Raw genomic sequence first — 20,897 nt, 5'->3', positions numbered from 1 at the left:
AGAGACAATACAGATTAGGTAAAAAGAAATGGGACAGAACAAGACATACAAGTATATATGTTGCCCAACTTAAACTGTGTCGACAGTTAATCAGTTAATTGTATTGTTTGGCTTTCATCAGCATTCTAAATTGCACACACCAGAACTTATAATGAATATAATAAAATATAACATAAAAATGTACGAGTGCTTGCATGTGTGTGTGTGTGTGTGTGTGTGTGAGGGTGTTTGTGAGAGAGAGAGAGAGAGAGAGAGAGAGAGAGAAGGGAAGGGAAGGGAAGAGAGATCATTGTAAATGTTATTACGTCCCCATCGACACAATTTAAAAGAAGTTGTGGCACGGACTGGGGCTCCAAAGGACGTTCTCAGCCACCGAGACAGGTCATAGGTCACAGGTCACAGGTCACAGGTCACAGGTCACATGAGCCAAATTACAATGATGCTGCCGGTCAAGGCCAACCTCGAGCGAGTGAGATATAGTATCACAGCAGACAAACGGAGATACTCGATAGAAACTTACCCTCTCGGGAATGGAACGTAAGTCTTCTGCGTGCTACTATGAACAGCATAGTCATGGCACCACAGACGTGTCTCCTCTTTTATACGGGGTGCCCACTACGGAAGGGATCGCCCGACTCGATCGCCTCAAAAACAAACGTGTTTGTTTTCAGTTTCAGGCGATCGAGTCGGGCGATTGGCCCGATCTAGCCGTAGTGGGCACCCCGTATTACTCTTATGGTGTAATAATTGCCTTGTGGTTAGGGTCTCTGACTCGCACCCGTACGGTTGTGGGTTCGAATCCTGTTACCAGGTGTGAATGGGTACACTGCCAAAGACAGCGAAAAACTTTGTCAGTTTATTAGTGTTCGAATGCAAGCAATCCGCAGCTTGTATTGTATGCTTCCCGGGAAGCCGAAAATTTTTCTGAGTGTTCAAAGATCAGCAAGGGTAATAGTGGTTGTAAGGCGCAAAGAAAGGGGATAAAGGGATATGCGCTATATTAATGCATATCTATATATGTTATTTTTTACCACAAAAGCTAATAAACAGGTATACGTGATTGAGGTCTACTGTGTGTCGTCTGTGTAAATAACAAGCTTAATTGTAATGGTATATTATAAGCTCACTTATATATGAGTAAGATCGTCTGTGTGCCGCCTGTGATATCTGACCAAGCGCAAAAGGGGACGTAAAATATTTGCAATCCACTCTTTATCTTTCTATGTTCCCTTCTTCCTCATTCTTTACTCTAACAGTTGAGCCAAGAGCTCTGGCTTAAACACCTGTCTAAATTATACAATTGTTGTTGATTTTTCAACGAGGTTGATCTGTTGAGCATGTATGTAGTTCGTATTTGTCCTCCAGAAAGACAGGTTGACCTGTCAGACCGTCATAGTAAACTTCTTCACACGAGCTCGGGGCAAGAAACTCCCCCTTGAAGGATTCGAATCTGAGTCAAGTACGAAGACGTCAAGTGTTCACCGAGCTGAGATAAAGGTCTGCCAGCTCCTTGCGCTAATAGTACTTCCAACAAACGTTCGGGTGTTCAGACGGCATTTGGTAGGAGTGCGAAAAGTAATGAGAGAGAGAGAGAGAGAGAGAGAGAGAGAGAGAGAGAGAGAGAGAGAGAGACGGGGGGGAAATGGTGAAATGGTATGAGTTTAACGCCCCCCTATCAACACTATTAGGTTATTTAAGAGGCGGGACCTCCTAATTTAACGTCCGTCTCCGATAGGACCGAGCCAAGTGGGAAGTTCGTGTAAAGTGCCTCCCCCAAGGACACAACGTCGGACCGAGCTGAGGTTCGAACCCCCGAACCCGCAATCTCACGATTACGAGTCCGGTAGCCTAACCACTAGGCTACCGACGCCACGAAACAGACAGAGCAAGAAAGAGACCAAGAAAGGAGAGAGAGAGAGAGAGAGAGAGAGAGAGAGAGAGAGAGAGAGAGAGAGAGAGAGAGAGAGAGAGAGAGAGAGAGAGAGAGAGGGGGGGGAGAGAAAGAGAGAGAGAGGGGGGGATGCGAGGACGATGGCGAGAGACAGAGAGCAGGAAACAAATAGTAAGATATTGGTATACATGCATAAAAAGAGGCCTATATCTCCAATTCGACTTAAGTAGTTGATGAGAGTCACCGGCACTCTGTGATCTCTATCTACGTGTGACGTGTATTCAGAAGCGAAGCGTCTATATAATCAAATAATCACTGTTTCCCTTCCTAATTTTGAAACATTGTCGCAATCAAATTCACCCATAAACGTAAACTTCATAAATCAAATGTAAAAAGACTTTCATAATCAACAATGAACAGTATGCCTAACATTCTAAACGGTTTCATTGCCACAGAAATAGCCTGTTCACCCCTCTTGGGCCACTCCATAAGCAGTCACAAGCTTTGAATAAGTAAGCTTAAAGTGATACTGGAAGAGTCTACCAACAGATTTGAAGGGAACATGCATAGCAGTCAAAACTGTTTCATTGCCACGTATACCCTGTTCACCCCTTTCGGGCCACAGTTATAATCAGTCTCAAGCACTGATTAGGTAAGCTAACTATTACACTGGTCGAGTCTACTTCACAGATGTGAGGGGAACTAACTCCTAATAATCTCTTGACTGCTGCGAGTGCTTGTTTTTTCCCTCGACTTTTTATTGCCCTATAATCAGATCGTGACCTCGATTATGACACAGGCTCGTGGCCAAGAAAGGCTAGACAAAAACAGCCAAATGTGAAATTTAAAAAATTATATTTGTCAGGTTCTACCTAAGAGTTAGGCTCCCTGGTAGATCTATAACATATAAATCTAGTACTGACATCTCTGCTTCTTTGCTTTGTGTTTGTGTATTCACATCTAAAGTTAAATTTAATTTTAATTGGAATTGATTTTTAATTAGATACTTTCCCAATCATTTTGGCGGTTGAACATACAATAATTATAATGAATTCCGGATTTGTTTTCGTTCACAACTCTGAGTCGCCGCCTCGAGCAAGGTTCTTGTGTGATATCCCCAGGCCATATCTGGTCCCGTTTCACTTTGATTACCCTGTCAAACAAGTCAGCCTTCTCCCCTGCTTGTATTTACTTTTTCCTAGGCCTTATGTCTGGTATTTGATATCAAATCAATGCGCTTCTGTTTGTGAACTTCACAAAACATAACCTGACACCACTGAGCCAGGAGCTTGGAGACCAATACAATTCCTTAAACAAGTTAAACAAACAATGGTCAGGGTCCGCTCAGGATCCGAACTGAGGTTGTCCGTACTACACTAGGGTAGGATAAGCCATGACCTCAACCCCCCCCCCCCTCCCCTCTCTTTCTCTAGCTGATACCAAGGGTGTCAGTGGTTGCAAAATAGTGTTGGAAATAGTCAGACAAGAAAAAAAAGGAAGTAACTGGATCTATGTATGGTTTGTGAACTGATTTTGGACAATCTTATTCAAAAGAAATGGTATGCCTACTTTTGACACATTAAGATCATTTGGGAAGTGGGTTGTTCGACCCTACTTTACATTGCAGCCCGTGTTGTGTAGTATGCACCGTAGAGAAGGCTAAGTGACTGCATAAAGTGGTTACAAAACTTGGGAATCGAACGCATACTCGTATTATTTTGTGCTTGTTAGGTAAAGAGGCGATCTACTAAACCACAACCGCTGTTTATTTCAGGATGATTGAACACTCTATAATGTTTTACCATTGTATTGTGAAGAAAGATTAAAATAATGTTTATATGCCCTTATTGTGTTGCAAGTACTGTAAAACTATAACTTAAACTTTTTAAAAGAACAATGTTCCTACCAGAGGGAGAGAGAGAGAGAGAGAGAGACAGACAGACAGACAGACAGACAGACAGACAGACAGACAGACAGATAGACAGACAGACAGACAGACAGACAGACAGACAGACAGACAGAGGGAGAGAGAGATAGAGAGAGAGAGGGGGGAGAGAGAGAGAGAGAGAGAGAGAGAGAGAGAGAGAGAGAGAGAGAGAGAGAGAGAGAGAGAGCTTTTCAAATCTGCTAGCGGTCCGAATTTTTTTTTAAATCTTAATTGCAAGTTTTCCTGGTCTCCCGTCCGCTTCCCCCCCCCCCCCCCCAACCCCCAGTTCTATGACCTCTTCCCTCCCCAATTCCATCTCATACCGCATTTTATCATGACTATTTTGCCTTCAAAACGTCCCACATATTTAATACATGGACGAAATAAAAATACAGAAATCAGGCAACAAGAGAAGCTTGATAAACAGAGTGATTACAGGAATAACATGAAGAGACAGGAATCACCAGTAATCCAGGATTAAAGAGTCCACAGAACTCTTTAATGAAAGGATTTACAACATTATAAGGGCGGTAAAATAACATAATATTATTACGGTAGTATGACCTGGCATGGGGAGAACAATGCACCTCTTGCTTAAGTTGTTTTAGGAGGCAGGACCCACAATGTAACATTCTCTCTCGCAAGACAAAGCCAAGTGTAAGTAAGTGAAGGGCCCCGGAACAATTTGAAACACCCCAAGCTCTGGAACACCCGAACACGGATACAAACCAAAACCCTCAGTGGTGTGTAAAAGATGCGCAAATCTGAGGCCTCCTTTCTCTTCGGGGCCACATGTGGGTTATGAGACGCCATCAGCGAAAGACAATTTTAGTTTATATTAAGAACTGGGGTGGGGCGAATTGCATTTGTCCTCCACGTTGAATCCTGCATGATGCCAACTGAGTAAACAATGAGACCCGTGAACACGACTTCTCTCGAGGGTAGGAGGAACCTGGGGTGCAAATATTTCAAAACATGAATAACAGATGAAAGAGCCTTGTTCCTTTGCTATTGTCCTGAGCTCCAATGACTTTAGTATAAGACCCAAAAAATGTTCATTCCTGAGACACTGTTATGATTATAATGTTTATGCCTCCTTCGACACAATTCAGACATTTTGGATGTGAGGCGGCTGCTTGGTCCCTTCCAGTCAGGGCCAACTAGGGTTGAGTGGGATATGGTATCCCTTCACGGAGTTGAAGAAATCCCATAAAATAGACTTCCTCTCTAGCGAATCGAACTGACGTCTTTTTTGCGTGCAACGACATAAAGTATAAAGCCTAATAACAGAAGTGCATTAGTCAAATAGACCCAATCAGCAAAACCAGATCGGATCGGGTTGAGTCAGTATCATACTTCTGACTCGGCAAATAGCTAGCTATTGTTGATTTTGCGGCTGTTGTTGTTGTTGTTGTTGTTGTTTTTACCTAATCGTGTCGTCTTTTCCTTTATTGCCATGTTTACCCTACCATATCATCATCTCTATCTTATTGTATCGTGTCTTTCCTTTTCCTTATGTTGTATCCTACCCTAACTTACTTATCCGATCTGATCTGAAATATCATATTACGTTTGAAGTTTATTAACTTCTCAAATAATCATATCATCTTACCATCTCAGATCATATCGTATGTGTTTTTTGTTTTCGTAACTTTGCCTAATACATGTTTTAAAAATCATTTGATCACACACGTTTCTTTACCGTGCTTTATCTTTTTCAATTTTCTTTTCATTGTATATACTTTCATTTATTTAAGGTGTCATGAATTGTCTGATCCACAGTATCATAATATCATATCTCTTATACATTATTTATCAGATAATAACATATTGTATTTGTCATATCATGCCATATCATATGGTAATGGTAAAGCATCATAAAATAGATTAGAATATATTTTCAAATGTTGCTATATATCACCTTTTCTTCTGCTCTTGTACGTCAAGCCTACGAAATAACCGAGGAAAGCTTGACAACAATATTTACGTGTTCGGTGAAGATTGAAGAAGCAGATCATACGTATTGTTATATGGACTACTGGGAAGAGCACAAGAACACTCGAATCCCTTCGTCCTCATCCTTTGAGTCATTAGCGGCTTGTCTCATTGTCCAGGAGTCTTTGTTTCCAATAATCAGCTTCATCTTGTTGAGATAACTTTTGCGAACGGTCTGGAAGACATTCACACCGTTGGAAGCGGAAGAGGAAGAGTCCAGAAGATAATTTCTGACAAACTCTGTTCGCCCTCCTCTGGCTTTGTAGCCCGGTTTAAAGACTTCGGTAGTCACCTGGTACACGGGTTTAGCACACCCATGTTTCCGTGGCGACGGTGTAGGGCAACCAATTTTGTGAGAGGAACTGTGAATCGGCCAGACGCTGTTAACAGGAGCCACCGCCGTGCTCGCAGGCGTCGTACAAGTCATCTCGCACTCCACATCCGTGTTCTGCAGTCCGGTTTCAGGGGATGGACACTGGGCTGTTCCGAAGCAGGCGTCGGGGTTTGAGCCCTGGGGTGAGGTCGAGAAAAACATCGGAGGCCAGGCAAAGATCTTTTCATCGCTGCAATAGACGTTTCCGAGATCCATTGGGGACGGCCGGCGCTCGGGAGAGACTTGTTGACAAGACTGAGACTGGTATAGTGAGGAGTATGGTACGGGGCATTGTGGGGGGCATTGTGTGGGATGAGGCTGGAGAAACGATCCTGGAAGTATCCTTCTTGAAACCTGAGGGCATACAGTTCTCTGGAAGCAGGAGTTAAGCGCTTTTATTGGACACAAAGGAGGACGACGTGGGCTGGTGGATCTCTCCGGGCACTGTGGCGGGGATGTCTTGCAGTTCGGGAGGGATGTTTTCCTAGCCAACAGCCGCGGGTACCGACCAGGGCATGGGGTGAACATCTGAATGTTGGAGCCCAGTGTGGGCGTGCTGAAGGCGTGGCGGCCTGGGCAGCCCTTGCTAAGAGATGGCGTCGTTATTGGTGATGGCGGAAAGAAAAATGGTCGGACGCACGGAACGCTTGGAGATTGGTATCGGCCTGGGTAGTCTCCCATTACCCCAACAATCTCTCTGGCGGAGGTAGGTAAATGCATGCTCTCTGGTGGAGTAGAAACCGACCTTGACATGTTAGGAATGTCTCTCTGTCTTCGGAGATCTTTAGAGCTTGCCGACGATGAGTGATCCAAGTCATTTCTCTGTGCTCTAGGTGACACTTGTTTTATCCCACTGAATCCTTGTTTCACAGCGTAAGGCTTGGTGGGGCCTTCTCGGTGAACTTTATCGCCATTGTTAACACTTTCGCTCTTGTGCCTACTCCTGCTTTGCTCATGTCTCTTGATCCCATTTCCCGTTTTTCTATTTTTGGCTCGCTCGGGTTTATAATTATTCTGCTCACTCGTGTCTGAGTCCGAAGAACTGCTTTGTTTGCTCCCGTATACATCATCAGACGTGCTCTGGGTGTCTCCATCCTCTCCCTCTAAACTGCCTTCTTCACTTTTGCTCGATTTGCTCGACTCCTTTTGCTCGCCATCTTTTTCCTTCCAATATTTTCTTCTCTTATTTTCTTTCCGTTCTTCTGACTTTGATCTCGCATCCTTATTTCTGTTCCCCGAGTTCTTTCGCGTAAAATCGTATCTCTTCTTAAGTGTCCCCTTTTCACTTTCCTTTCTTTCTCTGGACTTCTGTCGTTCGCTATTTTTAGATCCACTGGATTGCTTCCGTTCATTGTATATATTTCCTGATCTTCTACTCCGACTTTCGTCCCTTCTCTCCGTCGTCATTCTATCACTAGCAAAGATTTCTGTTTCTTCAGATTCTCTTCGTTCATTCTGGTCCATCCCATCAAATGTGTTTCTGTCATCCGTGTTGCTCCTTTCTGACTTCTTTCGTTCTTCCACCGACAAATACCTCGACTGCCTATTCTTAGTCGAAGATCTCCTTTGCTCTTCCTTAAAGCTTCTCTCAGACTTTTTTCGAATCTGTCCTTCGTCTTCTTCAGATGAGCCTTGTTCTTCTTCATTGCCTCTCCCGGATTGTCTCTTTCCTTCTCTTTTTCTTTCATTGTCCCTACCTTCTGACCTCTTTCCATCGGCCTTTTTCCTGTTTTCCTCAAAAAAATCTTCTTCATTTCCTTGCGACGGTATATACCCTCGATCCCCTCGTGACTCTTCCATCGTTTCCCTATTTGCAGCCGGCAGATTCTCGTGCATTTCGGACTCCATGAGGGAATCACCAAAAGTGGTGTCCGAGATATCTGCTTTTGGGGCATTTCCTCTTTCTTCGCGGTTCGCCTTGGCAAATTCAGGTGAGGAAACTACGTTAACTCTATGGTGTTTGAGATGAGAGCCCGTGTCTGTCTGGCAGCTGCGCTCTCTCACTATCTGGACCCGTGGGTCTTCGGTCTGAGAGGCTAAGTTCTGGTAACTAGCACTGCTCAATTCATGACTGTTTTTCCGGGGTGGCCATGGGTCGTAGGGAGCCGGGGTACTCACGTGACTCATGACGTCAGTGCTTTGTTCGAACCTGATATTCCTTGGGCTCAGTCGACTGCCAGAGAAGCGTCTTTCCCCCCTGGTAACTCGACTTTTATCGGATTTGAAATAACCTTTTGGTGATAGATCGGGGCGCAAAATTGAATGGCATGATATTAGATTTGGAGATGATTCAAAGGATGATTGCTTGTAGGTGCCTCGTGGTGGTCTCTCTGGTGGCCCTGGCGAGGTCACATGACGCGTGTGTCGGGTAGCGACTTCCGGGGAGATGAACAATTTTAATGGAGCTTCAGACTTCAGATTTGACCGCGGTGAACCCGAAATCTGTGAAATCTCGCTGAGAACTGCTGCTGTCAAACTGCTACCCCTCAGAGCATCGCTAACTTTAGCAGTGTTCCATGACGGGCTCCCATTCTGGCCAGTCTTAGACTCCTTGATCTCGCTGTTTCTCCAGGTGGGGCTGCCACCCTTGCCCGGTGACCCCTCATCAAACCAGAGAAGGTCATTCGGAGGAGAGCAGTTATGTAATAGAGAACTTCTCTGAGGAATAACGCCACTCCCGGGACCTGACCTCCCACCAACGGTTGCCCCCTGGGTCACTTGTAACCCTTGTAGGAAGAGAGAAGAAGGAGGTCCCGTTGGATCAATTCCTCCGTTGTTTGCCTTTCTCTCCTGTACTGTGTTGAGGAGTTCACTCCTCTCGTACGAGCTGAGTACACGGAGGGCTGTCTCTAAATCTGGACCGGTCGTCTGGGAAGAACCGGGTAAATGTTCCGAAACATTCGGACCTTTTCCATCGTAGACAATGGAGAAATTCTCATCGCTTTCTAGGAAAGACGACCGTTTTTTGGACTGCCCGTCCTTTGACCCCAGTATGCTTTGGGGCTTTGTGTCGTTCCAGACATTTTGGATGACGTCATAGAAAGTTTTATCGGATGTACGAGTTCTAATTTCGGGAAAGGTGGGGTTTATGTTTTCATCTGGCGGTCGCTGGTGACGAAACCCATTATCGGCATTGCTGCGGGGTGAGTTGCCTGCTTGCCGCTCTTCGCTGATGATCTGGACAGCCTTGTTCCTGTTCTCACTCAGCCGTGGAATCGAACTACCTGCACTTTGTCCAGGTACCACGCTATCCAGATTTTGTGCTGGTACAGAACTAACCCTAAACTGATTTGATACAGCAATCCCTGCATTTTGCCCTGATATCGCACCATCAGCATTTTGTCCAAGAACCAAATCACTTCTTTGCTTGGCTATCAAGTTATCCGAATTCTGTCTTGATATTTGGCTAATCATGGTCTTCCTTGGTGTTCCGAAACTTTTTCCAGTGCTCACCATTCCACTTCCTGTTATTTCGTTTGGTTCTCGACTACCCCCATCCTGATTTGTCTCTGGACTTCCCACATTGTATTTTTCCACAACATTATCTATATTTTGCTTTGGCGAGTGAGCAACGATACTGTGTCGTGGTGAGAGTGAGAGAGGAACAATACTTTGCTGTGGGGAGAGAGAAACAAAACTTTGCTGTGGGGAGAGAGAAACAAAACTTTGCTTTGAAGGTTTAGTTGCCACCGTTTGTTTTGGTGACTGAGGAGGCACACTTTGCGTCGACGATGTCATAGCAACACTTTGCTTTGGTGAGAGAGAAACAATACTTTGCTTCGATGACTTAGTAGCCACATTTTGTTTTGATGACTTTGCAGTCATATTTTCCTTTGGTGACTGAGCAACCACATTTTCTTTTGATGACTGAGCAGTTACATTTTGCTTCGGCGATGTCATGGCTATACTTTGCTTTGGTGAGAGAGAAACAATATTTTGATTTGATGACCTAGCAGCCACACTTTCCTTTGGTGACTGAGAAGTCAGATTTTGCTTTGATGACTGAGGATCTATACTTTTCTTTGATGACTGAGCAGTTACATTTTGCTTTAATGACTGAGCATCTATACTTTCCTTTATTGACTGGGCTGACTGGGCATTTATACTTTTCTTTGATGACTGAGCAGTTACATTTTGCTTTAATGACTGAGCATCTATACTTTCCTTTATTGACTGGGCTGACTGGGCATTTATACTTTTCTTTGATGACTGAGCAGTTACATTTTGCTTTAATGACTGAGCATCTATACTTTCCTTTATTGGCTGGGCTGACTGGGCATCTATACTTTCCTTTATTGACTGGGCTGATTGGGCATCTATACTTTTATTTGATGACTGAGCAGTTACATTTTGCTTCGATGACTGAGCATCTACACTTTTCTTTGATGGCTGAGCATCTATACTTTTCTTTGATGACTGAGCATCTATACTTTTCTTTGATGACTGAGCATCTATACTTTTCTTTGATGACTGAGCATCTATACTTTTCTTTGATGACTGAGCAGTTACATTTTGCTTTAATGACTGAGCATCTATACTTTTCTTTGATGACTGGGCTGATTGGGCATCTATACTTTTCGTTATTGACTGGGCTGACTGGGCATCTATACTTTTCTTTGATGACTGAGCAGTTACATTTTGCTTTGATGAATGAGCAGTGTCACATTGCTTTGATGACTGAGCATCTATACTTTTCTTTGATGACTGAGCAGTCACATTTTGCTTTGATGACTGAGCATCTATACTTCTCTTTGATGACTGAGCACCTATACTTTTCTTTGATGACTGTGCAGTCACATTTTGCTTTGATGACTGAGCAGTGTCATTTTGCTTTGATATTTGAGCATCTATACTTTTCTTTGATGACTGAGTATCTACACTTTTCTTTGATGACTGGGCTGTTACTTTTTGCTTTGATGGGAGAGCATCTATACTTTTCTTTGATGACTGAGACTGAGCAGTTATACTTTTATTCGATGACTGAGCAGATACATTTTGTTTTGGAGAGTCAGTAACTACACTTTGCCGTGGCTTTTGACCGCCCACATCTGAGATTACCTCCCCACTTGCTACAGAGGATTTCGATGTTCGGTCTTGACTGCTTCGCCTCTTTGAAAAACTATTGGCAAGTTTCTGTAAAATGTCCTTGTGCAAGCTCTGCTTTGGTGCTGCATCCTTGGAGTTGCGTTTTGGGGGTTCATGGACCGACGTTTCTTTTTTATCCTGACTAACAACACTGTCCTTTTTCACAATAGTATCTGTACTGACTCCGGTCTTGTTTGCTCCAAGTGCTTCGTTCTGCTGATTTTTCCTGTGTACTTCGTCTGTTCCTGAACCGGGAACAGCTGACATCTGTCGGTCACTTTTCATGGATTGTCCACTAACTCTCTGCACCGAGTCTGGCGTGGGGGAACTTTGGTGGCCCTCCTTCTGCTGGCCACCGGCGCTCCCCACGCTCTGGCTTGGTGTTTGGTTCCTTGTGTTGGACTTTTGAAGTTCTTGGGTGGTGTTTTCTTTCGGCGTTGCAAGTTCATTACTTTGTTTCGATACCAGACTTCCAGCACTTTGTTTCGGTTCTGTGTCGTCAACATTTTGTTTCAGTACCGGAGTGCCAGCGGTTTGTTGCGACACATGACTTGGTGTGCTTTTCATTTGAACACTTTTCTCTGAGCTTTTTGTGAGTTCTGGTTCGGTTTGCGTACTTTTTCTTGGTAATTCAGCTTTATCGCTTCGAGAATCACTTGCCTTCTTCCGGTCAGCTGGGCTGGATTGTTCACTATTCTTCTCTGTCAAGCTAGGCCTGGGAAGACTCTGGCGAGAACTCGATTGCCCACTGGCGGACCCTGGAGATTTCCGATGTCGTTTAGAAATCGTGCCCAGGTGGCGTGCATCTTGCCTCGATGAACGTCCACGGGAGCAAGGCGAGAGTTGGGTACGTGGCGTGTGCACTGCGGTGCGATGTTGCTTTAGATAGGGCAGTGACGTGATCGGGGATACTCTCCCGAGAGCAGGGGCAACAGTGAAGCTCAAAGGGCTGATGAAACGTGTTTCTGAAATATCTTCTTCGCTCGAGTTTTCCTCTGGTGAGATTTGGTTTCCGGATGTAAGTTTGCCCTCGTCGTTGTCGGAATTATCAGAGTGGTAAACAGTGACAGATGGGTTCGACTCGCTGGACCCAGGTAGCACTGGAGTGAGTCTGTTCCCCATCTGAGATACGTCGTTTTCGAGCCCACCTAGACAGTCAGCCATATCTTCAATTTCACAATAGAGGCTTATTTCACTTTCTTCGTTCGGCTCCACTTTCACGTCCATTTCAGGAAGTTTTACGCCGGAATAAGTCCGCTCAGTGAAAACTACTTTTTCAAACGACGATGGCTTCACTTGTGGTGTGTTGTTGGTGTCAAGTTCAGGGGAATGGGAGAGGGCTTTTTCTCTTTGTTTTGTCGCCCCTGTACTTCGAGTTTGAGCTTTCCTCTTAGAACAGCGAAGCTGTTGCCTTGATAATATTTGTTGAGAATCGAGACTTTTCCTGGCACACTTGCCTGCCACGATGTTAGGTTGAGTTTCATAATACTTCCGGTGCGAGGGGGTAGGAGAAGTAAGACTAAGAGTCGTTGATTCCAGTGTTGTTGATACGGAAAACGCGTTGTCTTGGTTACAGCTGAACGTCACTTCCGGAACCACCTGTTTGGCACACAGGGTTGCCAGCTTATTAACAATTGCTAGAACTGCTTCCCCTTCGATAGCCGGGGTCTGTGGCCCTTGTTTCACGTCGTGTTTTCGAGAAACTTCGGCCTTCAATCTAGAACTGTCGGTTATGTCTAGGTTTTGCCCGTAAATCTCCTGCCCTTCGTGTCTCGTGTAACGGAATAAAACCGCTTTATCCCTCCGACTGAGTCGATGCACGGCCCTCTGTAGTTGCTGCTGGGTCAGATTGCGTCCAATAGTCTTGTTATAATATTTCTTGGTACGAACGATTCTCTTTAGTACAGCATTTCTTTGTTGCCGTTGTGAACGAGAGTCCAGCATTTTTTCTGTCATCACAGAACATAACTGAGACCCACAGTTCCTTTCCAACCGTGCTGGTTTTGAATTCGAATGATTATTTTTCGTACCATCCATATTTGTAGCGAGAACCATTTTGGGGATGTTCGTCTTTTTCTCTTTTTTCTCCGATCGATATAAGACACTCCTGTGGCGTTTCCGGAAAGAGGTGAAATTGTCTATTTCTGAAAACACTAATTCCATTGCAACATATTGCTGATTACTCCCCTTGATAACACTGGGGTGTCGCCTCATAACAGCCTGGTCTGGAGACAGACGATTGACAGACTGGCCTGAAGAACTCAACAAGCTTTTATCCTGGTTTTCTGACAATGCTTTTGGTGAATGGCAAAGTATTTTGGGATCAAAATCTATACAGTTTTTTCTTCCAACCACTCTGTCGTGTTCTTTGTAAACATTTACGGTCTCATTTGATATTCGTGAAGGAGCAATCTGTGCTAGGTTATTAGCGCCACTGATCGTACACGAAGTCGAGTCAGAGGAAACGCTGACGCAGTCTAAGTACTCAGACTCCTCGTCTGCGCATGTCACGCCGGCAGGCGTGGGGGCGTCTGAGAAGCAGCTCTGTCTTCTGTTACTTAACTCTCGCAAGACGTGGTCCGTTCTAGAGGCCGGGTCAAGGGTTGTTGGATGACGCTCTTCCAGGTCGGCCGTCTGGTGGGATTCCTGTTTCTTGCTTATCTCTGAGCCTGACAGGGTCTTGATAGCGGCGCTATTGCAAGTATCAAATAGCGTTTGTACCAGATTACTGCTGAATACGGCTTCCATCGCGGCGACAGCTGAACAGGTATGTTGTTGTGTATAAATATATCCTATACACACACATTGGTGCGACTTTTTAAAATCTAATTTTTGGTGTGCATAGCTACCAAGACCAGGCAATTATCTGAAGGCTCAGGAATGTAATCTGACTCCATTCCGGACAACTCCTCAAAGATAAAACGCCATGTAATCTGGGTAAAAATAGACGTGTTGTCATATTCATCCTTCACAGAAATCTTATCATAATGTTTACGTCACTTTAGTACCCTTTCAGCAGCTACTCTAATTTCTTTTTCTGAATCTTCTTCAGCATAAGGGAAATAACTCATGAATCTGATTATGTCGTAAATAAATCCTTCCCGTCTCCCCATGTAAGAGCGATAAACCTGTCTAACCTATGACGAATTCCAGCATTTCCGAACTTGTTGACCTCTCCTAAGAAGGGATGTTGTTTTTGTACAGACAGCTGGCATTGTTCATGATAATTCTTTAGTATTCTCCCATTTCTACTTTACTGTGAAATATTCTAGCTTTTTGTCTCTGTTTTGCTTCGTTTAGTTTTCTTTATTGTTATTTTTTAAAGTAAAACTTAAACCTTAGATTACTTGCATTTATTGCCCTTCTTGGCGGCTTTCCGTTACGTATGATTCTTATCATAATTATCTACTTTCTGCTTTCAACTTACTTTCAGATGTTTCGCAGTCACGCCTACTGTCTAATAATGGTTCTTTTTGTCCGCAATTTGTAAACTCGGTGGCAATTTCAAAAGATAAGTTCTGAAAAGGAGTTCTTCTACTGTCCTTCATATCAGAATATTTTCAGTGTGAGGATGGTGTACAAATGAAAATATACATGTAGACTCATATAGCTTGTCCATACTTGATGAAATGAGATCATGTTTGTGAACGCCGCCATACTAGTTCTACTTCTAGATAACTTCCGGTTGTCGGGAGAGCACAGTAGTGCACGCCGCTGTACGGAAGAAAGGACTATTCAGCCACCCTCCAATCCAAAAGACTTACACCGAGGTGCGCATTTCATTGTCTCCAGAGAAAAAAGGATGCCAACAACGTAACAACCCCTGTGTACAGTGCATCTAGTTTTTGTTTTAGTAAAAGTTTTACAACACTTGCAACATATTTAGGTCAAATAAGTGCCAAAGATTAGAATAAGTGTCACAAGGGAGTAAAGATACAAAAAAGATGGAGGAGAAATGAGGACGATAGATGTTTGGATAGTATATCTAGTCATGAACGATGTGCTGAGTCAACATTCGCCCTGACTGAGCTCCAAAGCACAAGATCATCATTCGCCTCGTCTGAGCTTCGAAGCAAAATATTACCATACATAGTTGCAATCTCATTCCTAGGAGAAGAGAAACACAGCCACATGTGCGGACCAGTCCGACGGATCTCCAACCAGATTATGGTGGAGACTATAAGCAGACAGACTCTGGAATGGATCCTGAAGAGGGAGGGGGAGCAAGGATGGACATGTTCTGACTGCAGTGACCCCAACACAGTGGACAGGCAAGACAAGTAAGTAAATAATCTCATTCCTACTGCCTGATTTCAGGACAGGTATAACTCCCTGTAAGGGAGGATAACTTCCAAGACTGGACAGCCGAGGAGCTGCAGGACACACGGAGGAAAGCAGAGAGCCGAAAGGAGTGATTGAGATTTGTTGTCATCTGTCAGAGTCAGAGGCGACCCAACGGATGATAAATCTACGAGAGCGGAAGAAGATAACCCCTTAACACACATAGATTGGTTGTTGGTGTGGGGTTTTGTGGTTTATTTTATGCCAGAAAAAACAACCTTCTTTTGGCATTTGCGATGTTGTGTTCCACTCACCTTAGATTGGTCCAGACAGGCAGTATCGAAACTGTGTGCCTTCGCATTTACGACATAAATATTCTGAATTATGTCGATAAAGCGCAAAAATATTATAATACAATTATTACAATCTCAGCGCGCTTCCCTCCCCCACCCCCCCCCCCCCCCCCCCGCCCTTTTTTTATCGGAACAAATTTTTAATAATAATAGTTATGCGGATAAACCAAGCGAAAAGAAGAAAGTGTAGATGAGTAGACATTACATTGTTTGGGTTATCCGGCAGACTGGTGTTTGTCACTTTGACATTGCAACATTGCATGCAGAAAACCTGGGTTCGATTCAGTTGTGGGGAGAATTCTATTGAGTATTTCGTTCTTGGTGCTGTGACGAAATATCCCTCTCATCCCAGGTTGGCCCTAACAGGCAGTGTCAAAGTCCGCTTCCTAAAAGGTCAAAACGTGTCGATAGGGGTAAAAAAAACCCAAAAAAACACGTGCATTAGAAAGAAAAACAGTAATGTCACGTAAGATTAAGAGAGAGAGAGAGAGAGAGAGAGAGACAGACAGACAGACAGACAGACAGACAGACAGACAGACAGACAGACAGACAGACAGAGAAGAGGTGAGAGGTGGAACATACCACTCTGAGGCAAAATGAGTAGGACAAAATTAAATAAAAACTTCTGCTGTCCTAAACATTTCTAAATACATGTATAACAAAACTCAGTCAAGGAAAGGCGACAAAGAATAATGTAGATCTATCTCATTTTTTCGCTCAAATTATTATCATATAAACTTTTTCTCTAAACAGGAAAAAATATAGAATTGAAAGGCAAAGAACACCGTAAATCATTTTCATTCGTAAATCGTTATTATGTTTATTGAAATTCAATTTAAGAAAAACAAAGTGAAAAGAATATAATTTTTTACATTTAGGTTGCTGAACAATTCTCCTGCTCACTTTCCCCCTTTGGACACAAGAGAAAGTTATGATAGCAATGTTTTACGCCCCCAATGACAAAGATTAGACCATTTAGGAGGTAGGCTATTTCGACTCTGCCTGTCAGGACTAGCCCACGCAGAGTGGAATCCATCATTCTAGTGGAAAGACGAAGATACTCGTTACAAATCGACTTCCCCAGCGTGTAAACTGTACTAACAATTGTGTTCGCCTAGGGAAGAGCTGAAATCTGTACACCACAGTCGCTTGTTTTTACTTTTAAGATACCATCAATTTGCTTTCGCCATATTTCTACGTTGCATTTAGAGTGTCAATGTTCTTATTCATCAACATTTTATAGATACACCGTTCTATAATGATGATAATGATGATAATGATAAGGATGATAAGGAAGATAAGGATGATAAGGCTCGTGATGAATATTATGATGATGGTGATGGTTACTATTTCATAAATAATTTTGTATCTTCATCCTCCGCCTCCTCCTCATCATCATCATCGTCATCATCCTTGATACTCGATTTCCCCATCTCTCACAAACTTCCCACTTCACTGATTCAGACCGACCAAAATGAAGTTTTGAAACAGGACACATTCGCTCTCAACTCCATGTCCTGAACTTAAGTTTTAATGATGCAAGATACACAATGTTAATAGACTTTTAGTTTCGGGGCCTATCAATGCTATTTTGAGATCGCACACATAATGGCATTCACCTAGTTTGGTAATATCGCAATGATCAAGGAAGAAAAATGGCCAGCTATTGACAGATGCTCAAATTATTACAGATGTCTAACACCACAATCGACACTACAGAGATAACTGTGGGGACACCCGGGTCAGGCTTCTTCGGCCATACCTCTCAGAGCTAATCCTGGTTTTGATGCGGGATACATTCGAGCAGAACGGTGGATACACTCAATGAACACGCCACTATTTATTTACTGCGTTACTCTGAGGAGCATGACAAACCAGCAAACAGCGAAGAAGGCTACAAAGGTAGCGATTGGTCGCCTCATGTCGGGCCACACAGACTTCATGAATTGCGTATAGCTCGATACTTGCATTGCTATCAGACCGTTGTTCTTCGGGAGCTCATCAATATGGGAAGGACATGCTCCCCTATCCGCGCTCACCATCTCCGTCAGCGAGCTCTGGGTGCCTAGAGAAACTTTATGCTCTATTTTTCTATCTATAATAATATTCGGTGTCCCTCGAAACTGTCCCACGCTCGGCCACTCGTCCATCGTGTTGTTTAAGCATCGAAGAGTCTCCGAGGCTCCTCGTTTGTATGGGCTGAACTCTGACCTTAGCGGAGAACGACGGAACCTCCCGGCCCCGACCATGGCGTCGAGAGACGACGCGCCCGTCTCGAACATGAACCTTTCCGGTGACAGGGGCTCGCGTTCAGCCACCTGTATACCCCGGGCGGCCCCAGACAGAGTCGATCCCCTCCAGCGACGGAAGAAGTCTGTCCCGGCAGACGTTGAATCCAGCGTCTTCGTGTTGTTCAGGCGAGACATAACACCCAAGTGGCCTTCTCGATATTTAGAGAAGAGAAAGGGTCTACTTCTGGGTACTGTTGGAAACTGTCGTGAGTTAAAGCCCCGATACTCGTTTAGAAACAGTCTTTCTCGCCCAAGATTGTCTTCATCGCCCAGTTTCTGGGGTATGTCGAGCTTGGACATCAGTCGATTCGAACTCAACCACCTGCTTCCAAGACGCCTACCAAAATGTCTATTATCTAACTGGTCGTTAAAGGACAATCGAGGAGTATAGCCTTCATATAAAGCTTCTGTTGGCTTGTTGAGTGGGCTGCCGAGATCACGTGTTTTAGTCGCTTGGCGATCTGAGGGCGGTACAAGCCTCGAACGAAAACCTGCCCCAGACCTCCTCAACGACTCTTGCCTCCTCGTGTCCTCGATTTTGGCGTCTGGGGAGCGCAGCCTGAAAGTGGAACACGCATATCCCCGGCAAGAGGTGGCGCCCTCTTCGGTTGTGGCATCTGCTCGCCAAGCGCTGTTTTTCTCTGATTTGTCCACTAGCGGGTGGGTGGAGCGATTTAAGCCACAGTAGCCGCCCCCTTCTCCGCCTCTTTGTGGTGGTCTGCTCGCTTCTCCTGTAGTGCGAGCTCTGGGCTGTGGCAAGCTCTCGGCTTTTCTTGGCGACGTCCATGTTGAACCACCTCTTACAGACATCGATCTTTGACCTCGACCAAGTGCATTAAGACCTTCAAGACTTTCTCCTCTCCCTTCAGTTTGTTTGATTCCGGCAGGGTCTTGTCTCTTGTCATTTGTTTCCTCATTTTCTCTCGATTTCCTAGTATCTCGTAGAGAATCCAAAGAGCTACCACGAAGACCGCGTATTTTGGACGAATCGTGTTTGAACTGTGTAGTTTTCCGTTTCTTCCTATTTGAACTGCTAACTTTCTTCCAATCACAAGATTCGAACTTGGGATCATCACCAGAATCTGCTGTAATCATCTGTCCGCTGTTGATGTCTTCAAACTTCACCGTCACCACCGTTAGATCACTCCCAGATTCAGTCTTTTGCGTGGAAGACAGGAATGACTCTTGATTGTCTCCAGAAGAGTCGAATATGTAGCCCTGGGGTCCCGGGAGAACGGGGATTTTGTTCGCATAACCAGCAATGGCGTCACTCTCTTTCCCAGCCTCTTTCCAACGCTTAGCGAGAGTATCTTCACAATTATTCCGAACTGGGGGCTTTTTTGTCGCCTCTCCGTCATGTTGCTCTGTATCAGTCTCCGAGCTTTGTAGTGTTGACGACTCATATTCTGAGTGTACCTTCAGATATATTCCAGAGCTTTTGCTCTTCTGTTTGGCATCACCGGACACCGCTTTCCTTCGCTTAGTCTTCAGCAAAGGTATACTCCTTGCCTTGTTTGCGAGCGATTTCTCTGCCTTTAGGCCAGAGGGGAACAACATTTTCCTATTGTTACGGTTACCTTTTCCAGAGAGACCTTGGCCTGTTGAGCCCCAGCTCCCTGGGGTGTGTTGTGCTGGAGCACGAGCTCCAATGTTGAAATATTTACTTGATCCGAGGTTTCGTGTTTGTCTACGTCCGGTCGGTGCGGGTTGTGCAATGTCTGTGAAATGTTTACTAGAGCCTTTAAACATCCTGGCCAGTTCAACAACTTCCGACACGCTCTTGTCGCTGGCAAATTCATTCTCCGACTCTGAGGACTTTCCTGTCTCACTTTTTGTTTCCTCTTCTTGTACGCCATCTAATTTGTTGCCAAAATAGAAAGACCCCAAAGCGATCTTGTCTTTTTCCAGCATGTCGTCGGTGCTAAAACCGGAAGGAAGGCAACAGATTTGTCTAACTGGATGCGTGTCCCCACTCCCCTCTTTGAGAGCCTGAAAGACTTGCTGACGACTAGCACGAGCCTCGTTTCGAGTGTTTCTTTTTGCAGAGTTGTTCACGTGACCATTTCCGTCACAGTTCTGGCTATTTGTGGCCTCTGCTACAGCTACCCTGTGTTTGACAAGCTTATTTTGTTTGCTGTCCGCAGCACTAATTTTCCTGGCGAGTCGGATCATAGCAATTTTGTTATCATCTGAGAGAGCAGCAGATCTTCCTTCTTGGAAATCGAAGCTTGTTGGGCTGGACTCAGCGGTGGCCTCGCTTTCGAACAGCGACTGCACAGATTCGGAAAATCCCTGCGCATCTTCGTTCACTGAATCTTTGAGGATCGATTCATTTTTTCCCCGTTTCCTCATGTGTCTCGTCAAAGCCAGCAAAACGTCGCACTCAGGTTTTGACAAGTGTACCAAGTGTCTTCGTGAGAACTTCAGAGAAGTTGCGTCGCAGGGCGATACCTCCGATCTCCTGGTCTCCTTGCGTCCACAAAAATAGCGGCATGCCTGGGAGGAAGGCGCCATTCTGGAGCTTGCGTCCAACGAGGCACAGATGTCTTCGTGGTTGTGGTGTCGCTGCTCCTTTGTCTTGGTGGACTTGGTGTGAAGATCTGAGTTTGTGGCGAGTTGCGGTATTTTCCTAGTGTCCCTGTTTACGTTCACATCCTCTTCCGCAATGGCCTCGTCAAAACGTGGAGCCGGTTCCAAGTCA

General features: G+C 44.6%; 1 protein-coding gene across 2 annotated transcripts; it reads right to left on the bottom strand.

Moving 5' to 3' along the window:
* Positions 1–4,295: 4,295 nt before the first annotated feature.
* LOC101845237 (serine-rich adhesin for platelets) lies at positions 4,296–15,419 on the bottom strand. 2 transcript variants are annotated; one of them, XM_013082423.2, is made up of 2 exons: positions 10,644–15,419; positions 4,296–10,562 (listed from the first exon to the last, which is right to left on the bottom strand). In XM_013082423.2, exons 1-2 carry the CDS (start codon positions 14,017–14,019, stop codon positions 5,854–5,856), a joined length of 8,085 nt encoding a protein of 2,694 aa, XP_012937877.1. In that variant the 5' UTR covers positions 14,020–15,419; the 3' UTR covers positions 4,296–5,853. The 2 variants fall into 2 exon arrangements, with proteins under 2 accessions (XP_012937877.1, XP_035825604.1); XM_035969711.1 differs by having other exon boundaries at positions 4,296–4,770; positions 5,740–15,418.
* Between the last annotated feature and the right edge of the window lie 5,478 nt (positions 15,420–20,897).

This window comes from Aplysia californica, unplaced genomic scaffold, assembly GCF_000002075.1.
Source record: "Aplysia californica isolate F4 #8 unplaced genomic scaffold, AplCal3.0 scaffold00173, whole genome shotgun sequence".
NCBI classification, from domain to species: domain Eukaryota; kingdom Metazoa; phylum Mollusca; class Gastropoda; order Aplysiida; family Aplysiidae; genus Aplysia; species Aplysia californica.
Note: the sequence above shows the minus strand (reverse complement) of the source record. Positions and strands in the feature narration are given on the sequence as shown.